The sequence below is a fragment of the Dromiciops gliroides genome, chromosome 3 (genome assembly GCF_019393635.1).
Source record: "Dromiciops gliroides isolate mDroGli1 chromosome 3, mDroGli1.pri, whole genome shotgun sequence".
Lineage (NCBI taxonomy): Eukaryota > Metazoa > Chordata > Mammalia > Microbiotheria > Microbiotheriidae > Dromiciops > Dromiciops gliroides.
The window spans coordinates 635,028,124-635,044,901 of record NC_057863.1 but is presented as its reverse complement, the minus strand read 5'-3'; the positions used below and the strand labels follow the sequence as shown (position 1 = coordinate 635,044,901).

At 43.9% G+C, this 16,778-nt stretch overlaps 1 protein-coding gene across 1 annotated transcript in view; it reads left to right on the top strand.

Moving 5' to 3' along the window:
- PRDM16 (PR/SET domain 16) overlaps nt 1-13,119 on the top strand; it is a 669,813-nt gene extending 656,694 nt beyond the window's left edge. Inside the window, exons 15-17 of the mRNA XM_043997654.1 lie at nt 5,727-5,957; nt 8,389-8,563; nt 10,929-13,119. Of these exons, the coding sequence (XP_043853589.1) occupies nt 5,727-5,957; nt 8,389-8,563; nt 10,929-11,063 (541 nt within the window). The 3' untranslated portion in view covers nt 11,064-13,119. The remainder of the gene's footprint in view (nt 1-5,726; nt 5,958-8,388; nt 8,564-10,928) is intronic.
- The last annotated feature ends 3,659 nt before the right edge of the window (nt 13,120-16,778 follow it).

Below are 16,778 nucleotides of genomic sequence, written 5' to 3'. Positions count from 1 at the left end.
GCCCAGGCCTCCAAGAGATGAGGAGGGCAAGCATTCCAGGCTTGAGGGACAACCTAGGAAAAGGCCCACAGAAAAGAGATGGTGTGGGGCAGCTAGGTGGTACAATGGATAGAGTACCAGCTCTGAATTCAGGAGGACCTGAGTTCAAATCCGGCCTCAGAAACTTAACACTTACTAGCTGTGTGACCCTGGGCAAGTCACTTAACCCCAATTGCCTCACTAAAAAAGAAAAGAAAAGAAAAGAAAAGAGACGGGGATGGACCATCATTTATGGAGAACAGAAGGCAGGCCAGTTTGGTTGGACTAGAAGAGTATAGAGGGTGACCAGGAAAGAAAGATGGGAGCCATCTTAGGAAAACCTTTCCATTTCAAACAGTAAAGGTTACATTTTATCATGGAGTCCACAGGGAGCCACCAAAGCTTCTTGAGGAGAAGAGTGACATGATTAAACAAACCAACAGGTACCCAGAACTCAAAAATGCCTCATTAAGCCCCACCCCTTGGGAAAAGTCAAATTAATTAAATTAAATCCAAATCTTGAAGTAGTTAGTCTTCCCATTACATAAGACACCAGTGCTTTTCCAATTTAGTATAACTTGAAATGCTTGGATACTTTAATTATCTTGGGTTTCAGCTCCTTGGATGCTCCCTCCTTTAACACAGATGGTGACCCCTCTGCACTTTAGTAGATCCTCATGAATTATCATGGTCTTATATTGGAAAGATTTTATTCCTAGTCCTGCCTTTGCCATCTAACCCAATGTGTGACCTTGGTGATTTTCTCTTTCTAGGATCCAGTTTTCTCACCAGTAAAAATTTATTCCAGTTCAAAATAATATAAGATTATATGTAATCATATAGCATAATATACAATTATTATATAGATATATTATATATTTATATCAAATATAGAATTTTGTTCTAAATAATTATATTATAAATGGATAATATAAATATATTATAGAATTTATATCCTTATATATTATATCATCATAAGATTTATCATTATAAGATTCTATAGGGAGCAGCTAGGTGGCACAGTGGATAAAGCACCAGCCCTGGATTCAGGAGGACCTGAGTTCAAATCCGGCCTCAAACACCTGACACTTACTAGTTGTGTGACGCTGGGCAAGTCACTTAACCCTCATTGCCCTCACCAAAAAAAAAAAAATATTCTATAACTGATGGATGATGAGACTACAGGGTACTTGGGTACTTACTGATCTTTGAATCTCTCCAGTACCTAGCAGAGTACATTTGCACACAGTAGGTGCTTTTTTGTGGGGCTATGGGGGTTAAGTGACTTGCCCAGGGTCACACAGCTAGTAAGTGTCAAGCGTCTGAGGCTGGATTTGAACTCGGGTACTCCTGACTCCAGGGCCGGTGCTCTATCCACTGTGCCACCTAGCTGCCCCGGCGCTTTTAAAAAATGTGTTGATGGGGCAGCTAGATGGCACAGTGGATAGAGCACCGGCCCTGGAGTCAGGAGTACCCGAGTTCAAATCCAGCCTCAGACGCTTGACACTTACTAGCTGTGTGACCCTGGGCAAGTCACTTAACCCCAATTGCCTCACTAAAAAAAAAAAAAAAAAGGTGTTGATGGAAGGAATTGATTGAAATAATATACAGTAGCAGGGCCTGAAAAATGGATAATGTTGATATGAACCAGACAGCCCAGACAGCTCCCACAATCATTCTAGGCATCAGAAGTCATGTGTTTATCCAGCCGATATCAACGTTAGCTGCTCAGATTATTCACATTATCCAGCTTTTCTCCAGAAAACATGCTTTCTCCAAATGATCAGAATCTTAGCTGTCTTGAGAAGAAGAAGAAGAAGAAAAAAAAAGACCAAGTGTTGGCTAATTAATGCAGGAAGAAAAATAATTGACAAACCCATCAATTATCCTCTTGTTTGTTTAGTTAAGAGGTTGTGTCTCCATTATGTCCACGGGTGGTCATTAATAAAGATGATTTCAAAAGTGGGCTTGAATTTTATAGTCTTGCATTTCATCAGAAAGTCATTATCAGCCAGCAATTTCCTGTGGAAACACCTGTGATTGGGACCACAAACCTAATTTAAACCAACATTTAGCTTTGAGAATCGGAGGGTGCAGAGAACACTCGTTCATTAACAGGCAGATTTTCCCTCTCTGCTGCAGACATTAACCAGCGTTTGGTCTTGGCCCTAAACATGAGTGCAGAAACAAATCTAAGCTCATATATGGGTGGGTACACACACACACACACACACACACACACACACACACACACACACTACCAAGTTTAACTGCAGAAGGTTGCCACCACCACCCCCCTCCATGAAGTTCCCCATACTATTTCAATTATTTAACAGATGAATTGTCAGATAAGGGAGATTGAGAGAACAACTCTGAACAAAAGATGCTTTCTTTTTCTCCCTGAGTTATTCCATCAGTGTTGGGTGTGCTCCTCAGTGTGACGACTGAAACCCTGCCCCCCACACACACTGTCAGAAGAGAGGGCAGCCCTGAGTGCTGAGTCTGGGGCCAAATTTCATCTATTATCCTTAGCTTGGTGTTCTCAGGGAATATTCTCTGACTTACCTACTCTTGAGTCTCCACCTGCATCTGCTGAATGGCACATCTTAAAATAGAGGTTCTTAACCCTGAGGGGTCCACAAACTTGTGCTTTATCCACTGAGCCATCTAGCTGCCCCTTAAATATTAGTTTTATATTTAATTTCATTTAATAGTAATATTATAATCCTATATAGTTAATTTTATGCATTTAAAACATTATTCTGAAGGGGCAGCTAGGTGGTGTAGTGGATAAAGCACCAGTCCTGGATTCAGGAGTAACTGAGTTCAAATCCAGCCTCAGACACTTGACACTTACTAGCTGTGTGACCCTGGGCAAGTCACTTAATCCCCATAGCCCCGCAAAAACAAAACAAAACAAAACAAAACATTATTCTGAGAAGAAATCCAGAAGCTTCACCAGCATTGATTAGAAAAACTAAGAACTCCTGGGAGGCAGCTAGGTGGTACAGTGGATAAAGCACCAGCCCTGGATTCAGGAAGCCCGGAGTTCAAATCAGACCCCAGACACTTGACACTTAGGTGTGTGACCCTGGGCAAGTCACTAAGTCACTTAACTCTCCTTACCCTGTGCAAAAAAGAAAAAAATTAAGAACTCCTATTTTAAAGCCCCTTTTTCATTTTCAGGTACTTTCTTCCAGTACACACACACACACACACACACACACACGCATGCACGCACACACGTGCATGTGCACGTGCACATGCATGCACAAACACACAGATAAAGCAACTGAGACCCCCACACACACTCAAGGTGAGTATAGGATATAGTGATGCAGGGGCAGGAAGTGAGTCTTCAATGTAGTTTTTTGGTTAAAACTGTGAGCTACAGCAAAACAAACCCTCTGATGGCATTTCCTGGAGGAAATGAGGAATCTTTCAACTTTGATTGATGTAGGTTTGGAGAGAGAGGAAAAAAAAACATATCTAGCCCAAATTCAAAAAGTATCGCCCAGCCGGGCTACAGACAACCAGGAGAGTTTGGCCATACACTAGAGGAAAATCAATCACAATTCTCTAAAACAAACACACTCCTGATATGTTTAGACTAGGTGACAAAAGGCAGCCCTGAGAAGGAAGACCTCTTGGTTTGGGTTGGGTTGTTTTGGGGTTTTTTTTAAAGGCTTCTTTTGCACCGGAAACTTACTCCACTGAAAAACCAATCAGGACACCCCATATGCTTCTCTGTCCTTGGCATCCCAGTATTAAAAATACTCCTTGATCTTTGACCCTTACTGAGGTCGACTGAGTCCTTTCCTTGACAGCCCTTTGAGGGAGGAGAGTTAGCTTGAGACCTCAGTCTCAGGGGCAGGTGATGACTATGCAAGACATTTGGATCATGCATAGAGCATAAAGCCAAGGCCGAGTGCTTCACTCCTAGCCCCAGGTGGGTTTGTTTTCAGGAGCTGCTAAGGCTCTGTCTGTGCATTGTTTAGCAGCACTGATGTAAATAAGATTGGAGCCAACAGCTTCCAAAGTCCCTTTCAGGGCTAATGTTTTAGGTACTAAGGTCTCTTCCACTGCTGACATTTTATTTTCTAAATTCTGGACCTCCCTTCTAGCTCTGATCGTTTTATGTTCTAAGGTCATTCTATGATCTAATATTCCATGATCTAAGATCCCCTCCCAGCTCTGACCTCTGTTCCAAGGGCTCTCCCAGCTCTCACATTCTCTGTTCTAAGGGCCCTCCCAGCTCTGACATTCTCTGTTCTAAGGCCTCTCCCAGCTCTGACCTCCCATGTTCTAAGGACCCTCCCAGATCTGATACTCTCTGTTCTAAGGCCTCTCCCAGCTCTGACATTCTCTGTTCTAAGGGCCCTCCCAGCTCTGACATTTTCTGTTCTAAGTCCTTTCCCAGCTCTGACCTCCTATGTTCTAAGGGCCCTCCCAGCTCTCACATTCTCTGTTCTAAGGGCCCTCCCACCTCTGACATTCCCTGTTCTAAGGCCTCTCCCAGCTCTGACCTCCCATGTTCTAAGGGCCCTCTCAGCTCTAACATTCTCTGTTCTAAGGTTCCTCATAGAAGCTTCCTCTGTTCTAAGTACCTCTACCCCAGTTCTGACATTCTCTGTTCTAAGTTCCCTTCTAGCTCTGATATTCTAGGTTCAATGTTCCAAGTCCCTTCCAGCATTTATATTGTATAATTCTAGCAGCCCATTCTAGCTCTTATGTTCTATGATTGTGTGACCTGAATGGAAACGCAATTATTCTGTCAGGAGCCAGTCACCTAGACTCACCATCTACATGCCACTAAACCATCAGATATTTAGAAGAATAACAGACTTCCAGATGATGACGTGAATTCCTTGCACCTCTTCTCCAGAAATAGTTTAGGTCATACACCCTGATTGTAGGAACTGAGTTGGGGCCATTAGGTATGGTGGCAAAACCACAGGATAAGAGACCAAAGAAACCATCCAGTCTCAGCCTCCCTTTTCATAGAAAAAGAGCTTGAAGATGGCCGGAAGGATGGTGTATGTGATGGAGCCGGAGGAAGGGTGGACTTGCATGAAAAGATAAAGAATCGCAGGGGCCAGCTAGGTGGTGCAGCGGATAAAGCACCAGCCTTGGATTCAAGAGGACCTGAGTTCAAATCCAGCCTCAGGCACTTGACACTAGCTGTGTGACCCTGGGCAAGTCACTTAACCCTCATTGCCCTGAAAAAAAAAAGAATCACAGATGACCACTTCCCAGAGAACCTACCCTCTTCATATTCCTAGTTTCTACATTGACGGCATAATGTCATCTCTCCTCCTGGTGTCCAAAAAAAAAATAAATAAATAAATATATATATATATATATATATATATCGTAGTAAAAGCTGTGTCTTCTCCAAACATCTGGGCAAAACATCTGAAGATTCTCATTGAGTAGAATGCATGTCATTTTCTAGTCTCACTCATTAGTCTCTGTTTTCTGTGTCTGTCACAATAATCTATTAAGCTAGAAGAAATAGTACCCTGTCAATCAACTTGACAGCATCCTCCCAATTCCCTGATGAGGGCTGAATTGTATTTGCTGGGAATGGGGTGGAGAGAAGGTCTTACTGGGACTGGTCCATCTGGGTGGATCAGAGCACCAGTACAGATGGCCACGGTTAATGCCCCTCCTCTGGAAATACCCTGTTTTTGTCCCTGTTCTTTCAGGCCAGAAATTCAGGACATCGATAGCAATTCTCAGTGCCACGGGTTAACCAACGAAAAGTCAGAGGATGTAGATGAAGAGGAGGAAGAGCTGGAGGAAGAAGATGATGACAGCCTGACGGGGAAGTCCCAGGATGAGACAGTCTCCCCCACAACAGAACCCCAAGGAGCCTATGAGGATGAGGAGGATGAAGAGCCCACATCACTCAGCATGAGCTTTGATCACACAAGAAGGTGGGTGCTTTCATTCCTCTGGAGATATTCATGGGAGGTTTGTGGGATCTGACTCCATCCAGGGTGGCTGAGAGGGTGGAGGCTTGATTGACAAGCCACAGGGGCTTAGTTCATTTTATTTATTTATCTATCTATCTATCTCTTTATTTATTTAAATATTTATTTATTTATTTATTTTGGACTGTGAATATGCCTTACTCCCAACTTGATTTAAGCCTTCAATTCCAGCATAGTTTCTCCCTCCCCCCACTCCCACCAAAGGCCATCTTCAGGGCAGAGTTAAGGGCTACTGCCACAGAAGGAAAATCCAAAGACTGGTGGTTCAACCAACTGCATGGGCTCATGGGACTGGAACTGAAAGGGGCCCTAGTTATCATTGAGTTCAACCCCCTCATGTTATGGGAGAGAAACTTGAAAGCCAGAGAAGAGAAGTGATTGACTTAAATGCCTGTAAATAGTCGGCAGCAGGATCAAGACAATATTGATAATAATAAATTATATATAATAATAATGGCCAACATTAATATAGTGCTTTAAGATTTGCAAAACACTTTACACAGATGGTCTCATTTAACCCTTACAACCACCTTGTGCGGTAGGTGCTATTATGATCCCCCTTTGAAAGAGGAGAAAACTGAGGTTAAGTGACCTGTTTAGGGTCACACAGTCTGCATTTTAGGTAGCATTCAAACCCAGGACTTCCTGACTCCAGTCCAGTTCTTTATCTACTGTTGCATGCATGTTCCCTCTAGCCCTGATATTCTTTCCCCAGGGGCTGAAAAGGTCTCCCTTGGTCCTTGACCCCATTCAGGGAAAAGCAAACATTTCCAGTGAGGTGGGAGGTGCTAGGTACATCATGGCAGGGATCTCTGCTCTCTTCTGCCTCCTGCTGGTTGAGTCCTGACAAAGCTAGAAACATTGGGCAGGTCCCTGAAAGGCCCAGAGGAATTAGCTGAGATGGCTAAGGAGGCATAAAACCTCTGCAAGTTGGATATTTTCAATAGTTGCCGATCAAAGCATCAGAGCTAGAAAACCCCTGGATGCCCACCTCCCCTCTACTACCTTGGACAACGTCCAAGAACTCAGGCCACTAGAGGAATAGACATGGGCTCAGGAAGGCCTGGATACAAACCCTGCCTCAGATGGAGCTGTGTGACCTTGGACAAGTCACTTCAATTCTCAGCCTCAGTTTCCTCATCTGTAAAATTAAAGGGTTAGAGTCGATGACCTCAAAGGTCCCTTCCATATATGTCTGTGATCCAATGACCTGATTCCAAGCTTCTTGATCAGTCATCCCCTGTAGTGGTCCAACTTCAGTTACATGTGGACGTTAATGAGCAAAATTTATAAATAAATCTCTGGAGACTAAGGTCAAAGCCAGGGGCCTTAGACTTGAGATGAAGTCCCACACCTACGGGATGGATCAGAACAATGAAACTGACCACAGCTGACATATTTGTTGGCCAGGGGTGGCAGAGAATTGAGAACTCTGTGGAAGAAATCTCTTTGTGGAGGGATTTGTAGCCTTGAACCTCCTGTGTGATCTTGGGCAAGTTGCTTCCCCTCTCTGGAAAGGAGCTGAGTTTCTCCATCTGTAAAATCAGGGGCTTGGACTAATTAGCCTCTGAGGTAACTTCCCAATGCTGAGAATCTGGGATTCTGGATTATCACAATGCTTCCCTGAAGACTTCTGGTGATTTAGACATCAGGCTTAGAGTTTGTCAGGGATGGGGAGAGAAGGGGCTCCCCATGACTTGGGGCTCATTACAGCGCCCTTCTAAAAGGGATTGTGACAACTCCCAAGGCCAAGGGAATCTAGTGGAATGGCGTGGGGTCAAACAGGTGGAGAACAGAGCCTGTTTCTGGCGGATCCTTCAGCACCATCCACCACCACCACCACCACCATCACCCCAAGGGCCATTCCAGGACTTTCCATCAGGAAATTCTGGGAATTCTTTCCCATTTCCCAGCAAATCACCCCCAGAACCCCCATCCCCTGGGAATAGGAATCCCAGACCTCCATTAAGAACTGCATTAGGTTCCCAAAGTAATTAAGGACTGGTTATCCATCAACCAGCCCTGCCAGACGGCAAGCATCTAAACCCATGCTCACAGGCAACCTGAGGGCATGATCTGGGTGCTGGCAGTGTGACCGCCCATGACCGCCATCCTTCTTTCCTTTGGATTTCTGTTCTTGTGTCCCACCCCTGCATCCCATGTATGTCTGTGTATGTCTGTTTGTGTGTGTGCGTGTGTAGCTTCCTGTCTGTATGTGTCTGTGTGTCCGTCTCTTTGTGCATGTGGCTTGTGGAAGCTCTGTGGGGTATGCATGCAGGCACAGTCAGCCATTTGGGCATCAGTCAAAGCCCTCCAAGGCCAGACCAGCTAACAAACAGGTCACCCCCTTCCCTCCCCCTGGTCCTTGGTACAGGTGTATGGAGGAGGAAGAAGCCGGCCTGTTAGATTTGGAGCAGATGCCGAATTTTGGGAAGGGGCTGGATCTCCGTAAAGCGGCCGAGGAAGCATTTGAAGTTAAAGATGTGTTTAATTCCACCTTAGACTCTGAGGCAATAAAACAAACCTTGTACAGGCAGGCTAAAAACCAGGTAGGTATCTTTCTCTCCAAGCATCATGCCTGCCTCCTCCCCTCCCTTCCCACTGGGTTGCCAACAGCCTCTGGGGTCCATGGCTAGGCAGCTCTTTGGTTCCCACCAGACGGCCCCTCAGACAGGGCTGCCCTCAGACCCATTCCCACTTGGCAGTTTCCCAGGGTTTGGTCACTTTTTTTGAACCCAAGCCTCTGGCTAGATGGTCATGGGGCAGTTTTCTTGCCCCATTGTTTGTAGTGACCCTGAGATACAGGATAGGCACTGGGGCTGTGATTTTATCCATATACCTACCTCTCAGATGAGGAAATTCCCTATGCCAATTCAAGTTGGCACTTTTCTCTGAGACTTAGAGTCTTAAGCCATAACCGAGGATGATAAGAGATGAGGAGGCTTGCCTAGAATCACATAGCAAGGATGTGCCAGAGACAGGGCTTGATCACAGGCCTTCCTGGCTCAAAGGCTAGCCAAGTTCCCTCCCCCCCCCCACGCCCGGCCCCCAGCCCCGCCCCAGCCAATTTGCCATGCTGCTGTTTCTTGGATCTGCTCAGATAAAATTACATCCTAAATTTGACCTGCACCTGTGCTGTAATCAAGGAATGGATCTGTGATCTTCTCAATTCCTAAATTCTCTCCATCCATGCAGATGGCAATCCACCCAGGCCTGCCCATTCTGTATGACTTTCATTGTCCCAAGGGGATCAAAATTAAGTCTGTTGATAGTCAAAAAATGGTGTGAGTCTTAGAGTCCTGTGTCCCCTATGCCCCTTCTACTATCACTGTCATGATTGGGAGGGGGGGAATGCTTCTTTGTTTTGAATTTTCCCTTGTTTCTTGGGTTGCCATGGCCAAAAAAGTTTCATCACTTGGTGGGCAGCCAACTCTTCATGACTGGTTAGGCCAGTCTTAAGAAAACGGACTTGGTGGGGCAGCTAGGTGGCACAGTGGATAAAGCACTGGCCCTGGATTCAGGAGGACCTGAGTTCAAATATGACCTCAGACACTTGACACTTACTAGCTGTGTGACCCTGGGCAATTCATTTAACCCTCAGTGTCCTGAAAAAAAAAAGTTGATGTATATACATCCTGTGAGTCCCAAAGATAAGGGAGAAAAACAGAATGGAGTCAGAGCAAATGTCTTTCATGTTGTGTTCTCTTGAAATAGAAGCTATTTGAGAGGCATAAAAGAGTGCTAGGTGTAGAGTCAGGAAAACTGGGGTTCAAATCCCTTCTCTGTATGATTCTGGGCAAGATCTCTATAGGTGGGTTATGAGGTCCATCAGCAGGAGTTCCCACACCAACAAATTTGCATGTCCTTGAGATATTGACCTAAGGGATATATCTAAGATCCTAGAGAGTGGGGTTGATTTCTTTTCCATGTTCTATGTAAGACCCAACCCAGGATAGGTGCTAAGTAAATGTCAAGCTAAAGTTACCTTGTCTGTCTAGGCAGGTTGAGAAGAGAACACGGATGGGGGCTCGGCACAAGCCATTTGCATGTTTCTGTCTTTTGTCTTTTTACTAACCCTGCTAAGGGCATCACCTGTAGGAAGTGGACAGGAACTTTTGTTTTGTTTTGTTTTTCCCTCTAAGTTCAATCATGTCCAACAAGAAGGCAGTTATAAAAATCACACTGGGGCTCTGATGGAAACATTTCATATTGATTCAGTCAATCAATCAAATGTATTAAGGAACTACTATGTGCCAGGCACCATTAAGCACTGTCTTAAGCTCAGACCACTGAAATTATAAGAAGTAGAAGAAAGTGCACTTCTCAGCACCATAGATTTGATTTGAGGCAACAAAGTATGGTGGTGTTTCTCTCAGCCTGGGATAATCATGGCACTCCATCCCCATGGACTTGGCTTTGATGGGAGTCCCTACAGAATTAAGATAGGCAGACCTATTCCCACTCTCCCACTTAATGCCTGGGTCCACTATCACCTCAAGGGGTGGGCTTTGTTCATACTTGCTGGCAACGAGCAATGATTTTTCCTTTGCCCAGGATTGTATATCATACTCACCCTGGGGAGATACAATCATGACAGTGTCCCTTCCCTCACGGGGCTTCTAGTCTAGTAGGAGGCTAAGACTAAAACACAAATGTCTATGATATCCAATATGGCAGAAAAGTACCTTGGAGAGGTAAAGAACAAAAGTGCCCTGTGAACAAGGAGGAGGAATGTCATGACCTACCTAGCTAGCTACTTACTCCTTATAAAGGTGAGGCTGTCTGGGTGGTATTCCAGGGTGGGCTCCAAGGGAATAGCTGGGACACTTGTCTGGGATTTCTCGATGTTCGTAATAGATCCATTCGCTCATCTCTTTTGCTCTTTGTCTGTGTTGTGGTCTTCCTTCTCACCAGGCTTATGCAATGATGCTTTCTCTTTCTGAGAACGCTCCTCTTCACGCTTCCTCCCAGAATTCTCTGGACGCTTGGTTGAACATGACGGGAGCAGCATCAGAGACGGGGGCCTTCAACTCCATTAACCACCTCTGAGAGGTCACGGAGGCACTGGGGACAGAGTCCAGAGTGAGAAGACTACCACGCTATTAATGCCTCCTCACAGAAATTCTGGACAACCACAAGACAGAGCAGAGATCCTCAGGGAAGTCTCTAGGCTTTGGGCTGGGGAAACAAAACTCTTCACCTGTGATCTGCAACTCCTGATTTGGGTTTTTTTTGTTTTGTTTTGTTTTGTTTTGTTTTGAATCTACCCACCGTAGTTTGTCTCTGATTTCTCAAACTGAACCTCAGAACCCAGAGAATCCCTGAAGCAGTCCCAGGATTTCACCATCTCTAAGAATAGTTTTTGGAAACGGCTAATCTGTGGTACAATGATAGCACGTTAACAGCAATCAAAACCTAGTTCGTTAGAGTTGTGAGACAGCATCTTCCCCTCCCTCACCCTGAGACCAGCTAATGTAGAATTTTTCATCTGAAATTAAAGCCATTTGGCCATTTCAGGGGACCTGAATGGCACTTCTTAAGGGAAAAGAATAGACCTAGGTGGGCGCTAAAAAGATTGATCACTTTTAAGTTGTTGGGTTATTGGGAGTTTTTTCATATATAATGAAAAGGACAGAAATAACTGTTTTAGTCATCTTGTTGTTACAGATTCTCTTTGAGCTCATGAATTTTTTAAAAGTATTTTTTTAAAAATCTGAAATTACTTGCAAATTTTTTTTTTAAACTAGTTTTGCCTTGATTTGAACTATCAGTTCCTTCCTGGATACTACCCAGCCTCAAGCACAGCATAGGATTGCCCGTGCTTTTTAAATCCTTTAGGACAACCATGGACTTTTTTTTTCTCCCCACCCCCACCTTTTGTTTCCTCTCTCTCTGATCCTGTTTGTCCACAAGGAAAAGTGAAAATGAAGGCTCATGGAGATCATATGTAAAAACCCTATTAGAATAAAAACTAAGGACCTTCCTGAGCCATTCTTAGACATGGTGTCATAGCAGATAGGACTGCCCCATGGTTGGGACTAAGAAATGTGCCTGCCACTAAGTGACTTGTAGCTAGAGTTAGGGAACCCCTAATTTTGCCCCATGGGAGGGGTCTGCTGGCAAATGCATCCGTGGCGCCTGAATTTCACAGTTTGGGCTGATGTGAGCCACCTAGGACATGGAGGTGCAACTGAGGCGAATAAAAAGGGAGTCCTTGGTCTCTTACACACCGAATTCTCCAGAGATCCAAGGGGGTCCTTCTTGCTTCTGTTGTCCCTGGTCCCCACCTCCCTATTCAAGATTCGGGGACCATTGGCCATCCTTGGGTCTCCCTAGAACTGTGCCCTGCTCCCTGCCACCTCGCTCCTCAGCCTTTTGTGATGTGGACTGGAGGACCAAATAGCCACTCCAGTTTGCTCTCTCCGTGGCTCCCCACGGGGGTCAGAGACTTCTAAGCTGCCAAGTTCATATGTGCGCCTCGGACTCTGGATTCACAAGACACTATTTAACTCCCGTTTCCAATGTTTGCACAAGATCTTGGCAAGAAGCGGTTCAAGAACCAAACTGTGTCCACCATTGTTAGCCAGGCTCTAAGAGTTTAAGCTAGAACATTCCTTTCCTGGGAACATCGACCTGTCCTCCAGCACCACAGTACTTGCCCATTCGAATGGGTTTTAAATTATTCCCACAGGGGCCAATTTAAAATAATAATGTGGTTTTTTTCCTGATGGAATTTACCTTAATCTGTATATAACTTGTAATTTTTTTCTAATTCTTTTCTTTTTCATTTCTTTGTTAACAGTATTTTTTTTTTGGCATTAGATATCCTCATTGTGAAAAAAAATAATGTTAATATAAGTATCTAGTGAAGGACCAAAATCGTGTGTTAAGGTTGCGTGTTGTATGATTGATAACCAGGGAGTAGGACAATTTTTTTAAATTAATGTGCCAAATACCCCCTAATTGATCCCACTGTCATTGCTGCCAATTTTCCAGACAATCATATGTTGTGTTAAATTTGATTTTCGATTACAGTCGCATTTAGGATAAGTGTTCTATTTATTTCTTTAATTGTTTGGAAGGAAAGGAAAGAAAAAAAAATGTTAATGACCCAACAAGAAGAGGTGGGGGTGGGGTTTGGGGGTGTGGGAAGGACAAAAACCTCTCCTAAGTTGCCCTTTAAGAGAAAATTTTCTAGTGTAAATAGAGACAACTGTGAACCAAGGTGTTTTTTAGCCAGGACAGCCTTTGAGGTAAAAGTGCCATATCACCAAGAACTTTACAGTGTTTATTTATAGAAAGGAATGGGAAAAGAAAAAAAAAAAGAAGGAAAAAAACCAAACCTCAACCAGGTTGATTCCTATTGTTGTTTTCAAGTACAGCTGATGCATTCACAAAGATGATTGATGAGGAGAGCTGTAAATAGTCAAGAGTTTCACAATTTTAGCAATATAAATATCTATCAGTTCAGGGTGGTAGCTGCAGGAGGAGGGAGCCCAGAGGTTAGAGTTGATGGCTGACATGCTTTGATATATCAGAATCTGAGTGATTCTGTTCGTTTTCTCTAACTTCTTTCTTTTTCTTTCTTTCTTTCTTTCTTTCTTTCTTTCTTTCTTTCTTTCTTTCTTTCTTCCTTCCTTCCTTCCTTCCTTTCTTTTTTTTAATGTTTGCCTATCAACAACAGTTCAAGCCACTCCTCCAAGTATTAAGTTTTTGTGGGTAGGTCTTTTTTTTTTTTTTGCACAATTTAGCAGGTTGGGGATGATCCTTCTTTTGGGAAAGCAGCTGGTGAGGGTGGATTAGAAAAAAGCAAAAGGTATGTGGGAGCCAAATTTAATATATGAAGAGTTAATTGGGTGGCTCGCCTAAATATTGGGGTCCCGGAGATAATGAGGCAGGCTGGCCTTGGCAATATTGTGAGCAAAGCTTACAGATCAAAATGCTCACCTCTACATGACTGTGTATGCCAGTTTTCCTTATTTGCCAGACCCCTTAGATGTGGTAGAGGAATTTCTCTGCTCAAGACAGGACTCTCTTTGAAAATTGGCTTGGATCCTGAATTGCCCTTTCTGCAAATTCTTTTAATTTTTTATTTAAATTCTTTTTTTCAAATTCTGATTGTAATCTTTTCCCTTTAAAAAAGGTTAAGGTAGAGGCTGGAGGCTAGAGGAGAAAGCAATTTCCCTGTTCTCTTTATAGGACATCCGCCCATCTTTCTCAAATTAGTCAAGTTGGGAGTATAGGCAGAAATATTAAACACGCCCACATACACGTATATTGGCAACATCAAATAAAGAGATGAGGGTTTGTGTTTTTCATCTCCACTTAATTCTTCCTGCTTTCTGTTGTCAGAGTCAAAAACTCGGCTTTTCTGCTGATCCTAGATTCTCAGAGTCAAAAGGGACCTCACAGGTCATCTGGTCCAACCTGGAGCCAAAAGCATGACTCTCTTCTCTGGCATTCCCAATGAGTAATTATCCATTCTTTTTTTTTTAATTATCCATTCTTTGTTCAAGAGAACTTATTATCCGCCTTTTCTTTCTCCCCCCAGTACCCTCCCCCCCACAAAAGGCAGCCTCATTCCATTTTTTGACAGATCTAATTGTTAGGACATTTTCCTCCTTTTATGCAGAGTTGAAACTTACTTCTCTGTAATTCCCATCCATCAGTCCTGGTTCTGTCCTTTGGGGCTAAGCAGAATGAGAGAAATCCTTCTATGTGACAACTCCATGTGTCTGCACAATGTCTCCCCCTTCACCACCCTCCAAGAGCCTGGCTTACACACTTGAACTCCCTGAACTGATTGTTTTGTTTCACTCAAGACAATTGGGGCTCATGAGATTTCTGCTTAGTCGTGAGGGCCTTACGCTGACATAGGGAGGGTTTCATCATTTGTAGTTCAGACCTTTGAAAAAGAAAACATTTCATTCCTATGATTTGCCTGTCCCTGGAATGTTGTGTTGTGTTGTTGTTGTTGTTTTTTCAAAAAAAAAAAATATTGGATTCTCCCAGTCTGAAGTGAGGGCTTCTTTTTACCACAAGCTTCAGAGAAACCCAGGTATAAAGGTTTCTACCTCCATTCAGATGATTCAAGGTCAAGTACTCAAAAGACTAGTAAGAGCCCCTCTGTTTAGGAGTCAGGGATTCTGGTGGAATCATGCTGGGAATCCCAGGATGCCATATTGGGAGCAACAGAGAGTTCAAGAACCCTGTCAGTCTCTTTTGATCTCTTTTCAATTTCACATAGTTTCCATCACTGGCAGCCATAGCGTCATGGCCACAAAGCACAGAAATGGCGTGACCGGAACTGTGGCTAAATCATCATAGGCCCTAGTGGGATGAAGGAGGATGGCGAATGGAAGCCACCCTCCTGCCCTGGTGTGTGGTCCAGATGTACTGTCATGTTGCATCAGTGGAGATGACGAGTCTATTTCTCTCAACTACCAGGTGGCTGCTAACTTTTCTCATGCATTAGATTTAGGCCCTTGCCAGAATGATCTTGCAACAAATAAACAATTGGGTCAAATCCAGTGACAGCCATCGGCCACCAGTGGGTTGACCGAACTGACTAGTTGTTGTACTTGACTGTCCAGCTCAATTGGCTCCGTTTTCCCAGGAAGATGTAGCTTAATCTTTAGCCTTCTCCTGGGACCCAGGATTCCAAGGTAATGAGAAGGGATAGTTGACCATGTAGGAGATGGCAGGCCAGGATGGGAAGAAGTGGGCCGGAGAAAGAAAACTATTTCAAGGAAAGAGACAAAAAATGACTTCCTTTGATGTACCAGCTGAGGCCCCCTTTATCTCTGTCTTTCATACGCTTAAGTTGGTATACCCTTTTTTTAGACTGCAAGTTTTAGGTATCTCTGCCCACCCCACTCCTATCCAGGTGGCTTCAAAGTGCTCTGCCCTAGTGAATTCCCTGAACCTGATGGGCGAAGTGAGGAGGGACTGGGGTATCTAAGGGGGTTAGGGAGAATGGTACCCTGCTCTTAGCTGCCTGTTAAAGACCTATCAGGGAGTGAGTTGACAAAAGCTCTGATCTCAAATAGGAACACAAAAGCAAAACTGTTCCTGGTTGATGGTGAGTTCTCCCAAAGCCATGAATTTTTTTTTCTCTCTTGTGCTGAGTGATACTGTGATGAAATCATCCTTCCACAATTCTGGGGACTTAATTTTTTTTTTCTGGGTGGCAAAACTGGGCCAGTATAAAGAATGCTGGATCTAGGTCAGAGGACCTGCCTTCAAATACCAGTTATGCCACTTCCTAGTTCTGTGACCTTGGGCAAGTCACTGAATCTGTCTGGGCGTCAGTTTCCTCATCTGCAAAATGAGGACAGTTGGACGAGTTGACCTCTAAGGTCCCTTCCGGCTCCAGATGCTATGATCCCATGCCCCTCCTTTTCATTCCTCCGCTCTCGCTCTCTCTCTCTCTCTCTCTCTCTCTCTCTCTCTCTCTCTCTCTCCCCACACACACATCCTCCTCTATTTTTCCAATAATTGTTATTATTATTATTATTATTATTATTTTGCCTCTCATGGATTCTTATGATTACCACTTTTGGAAAAACGATGAAGAAGGCAGCTCAAGTTTCCAAATGTGTAATTCACTAGTGAACAGTCAAAAAAATGGCTTCTGTTAATGATATTTTCCATGATCACCACTCTCTTCCAAGCAAGAGATGCTTTGCCCGGACATCTTCTCCAGCCCACAGGAAAAAAAAAACCCATAATTTAAAAACATAGCTATATCATGCTTGTTAAGAA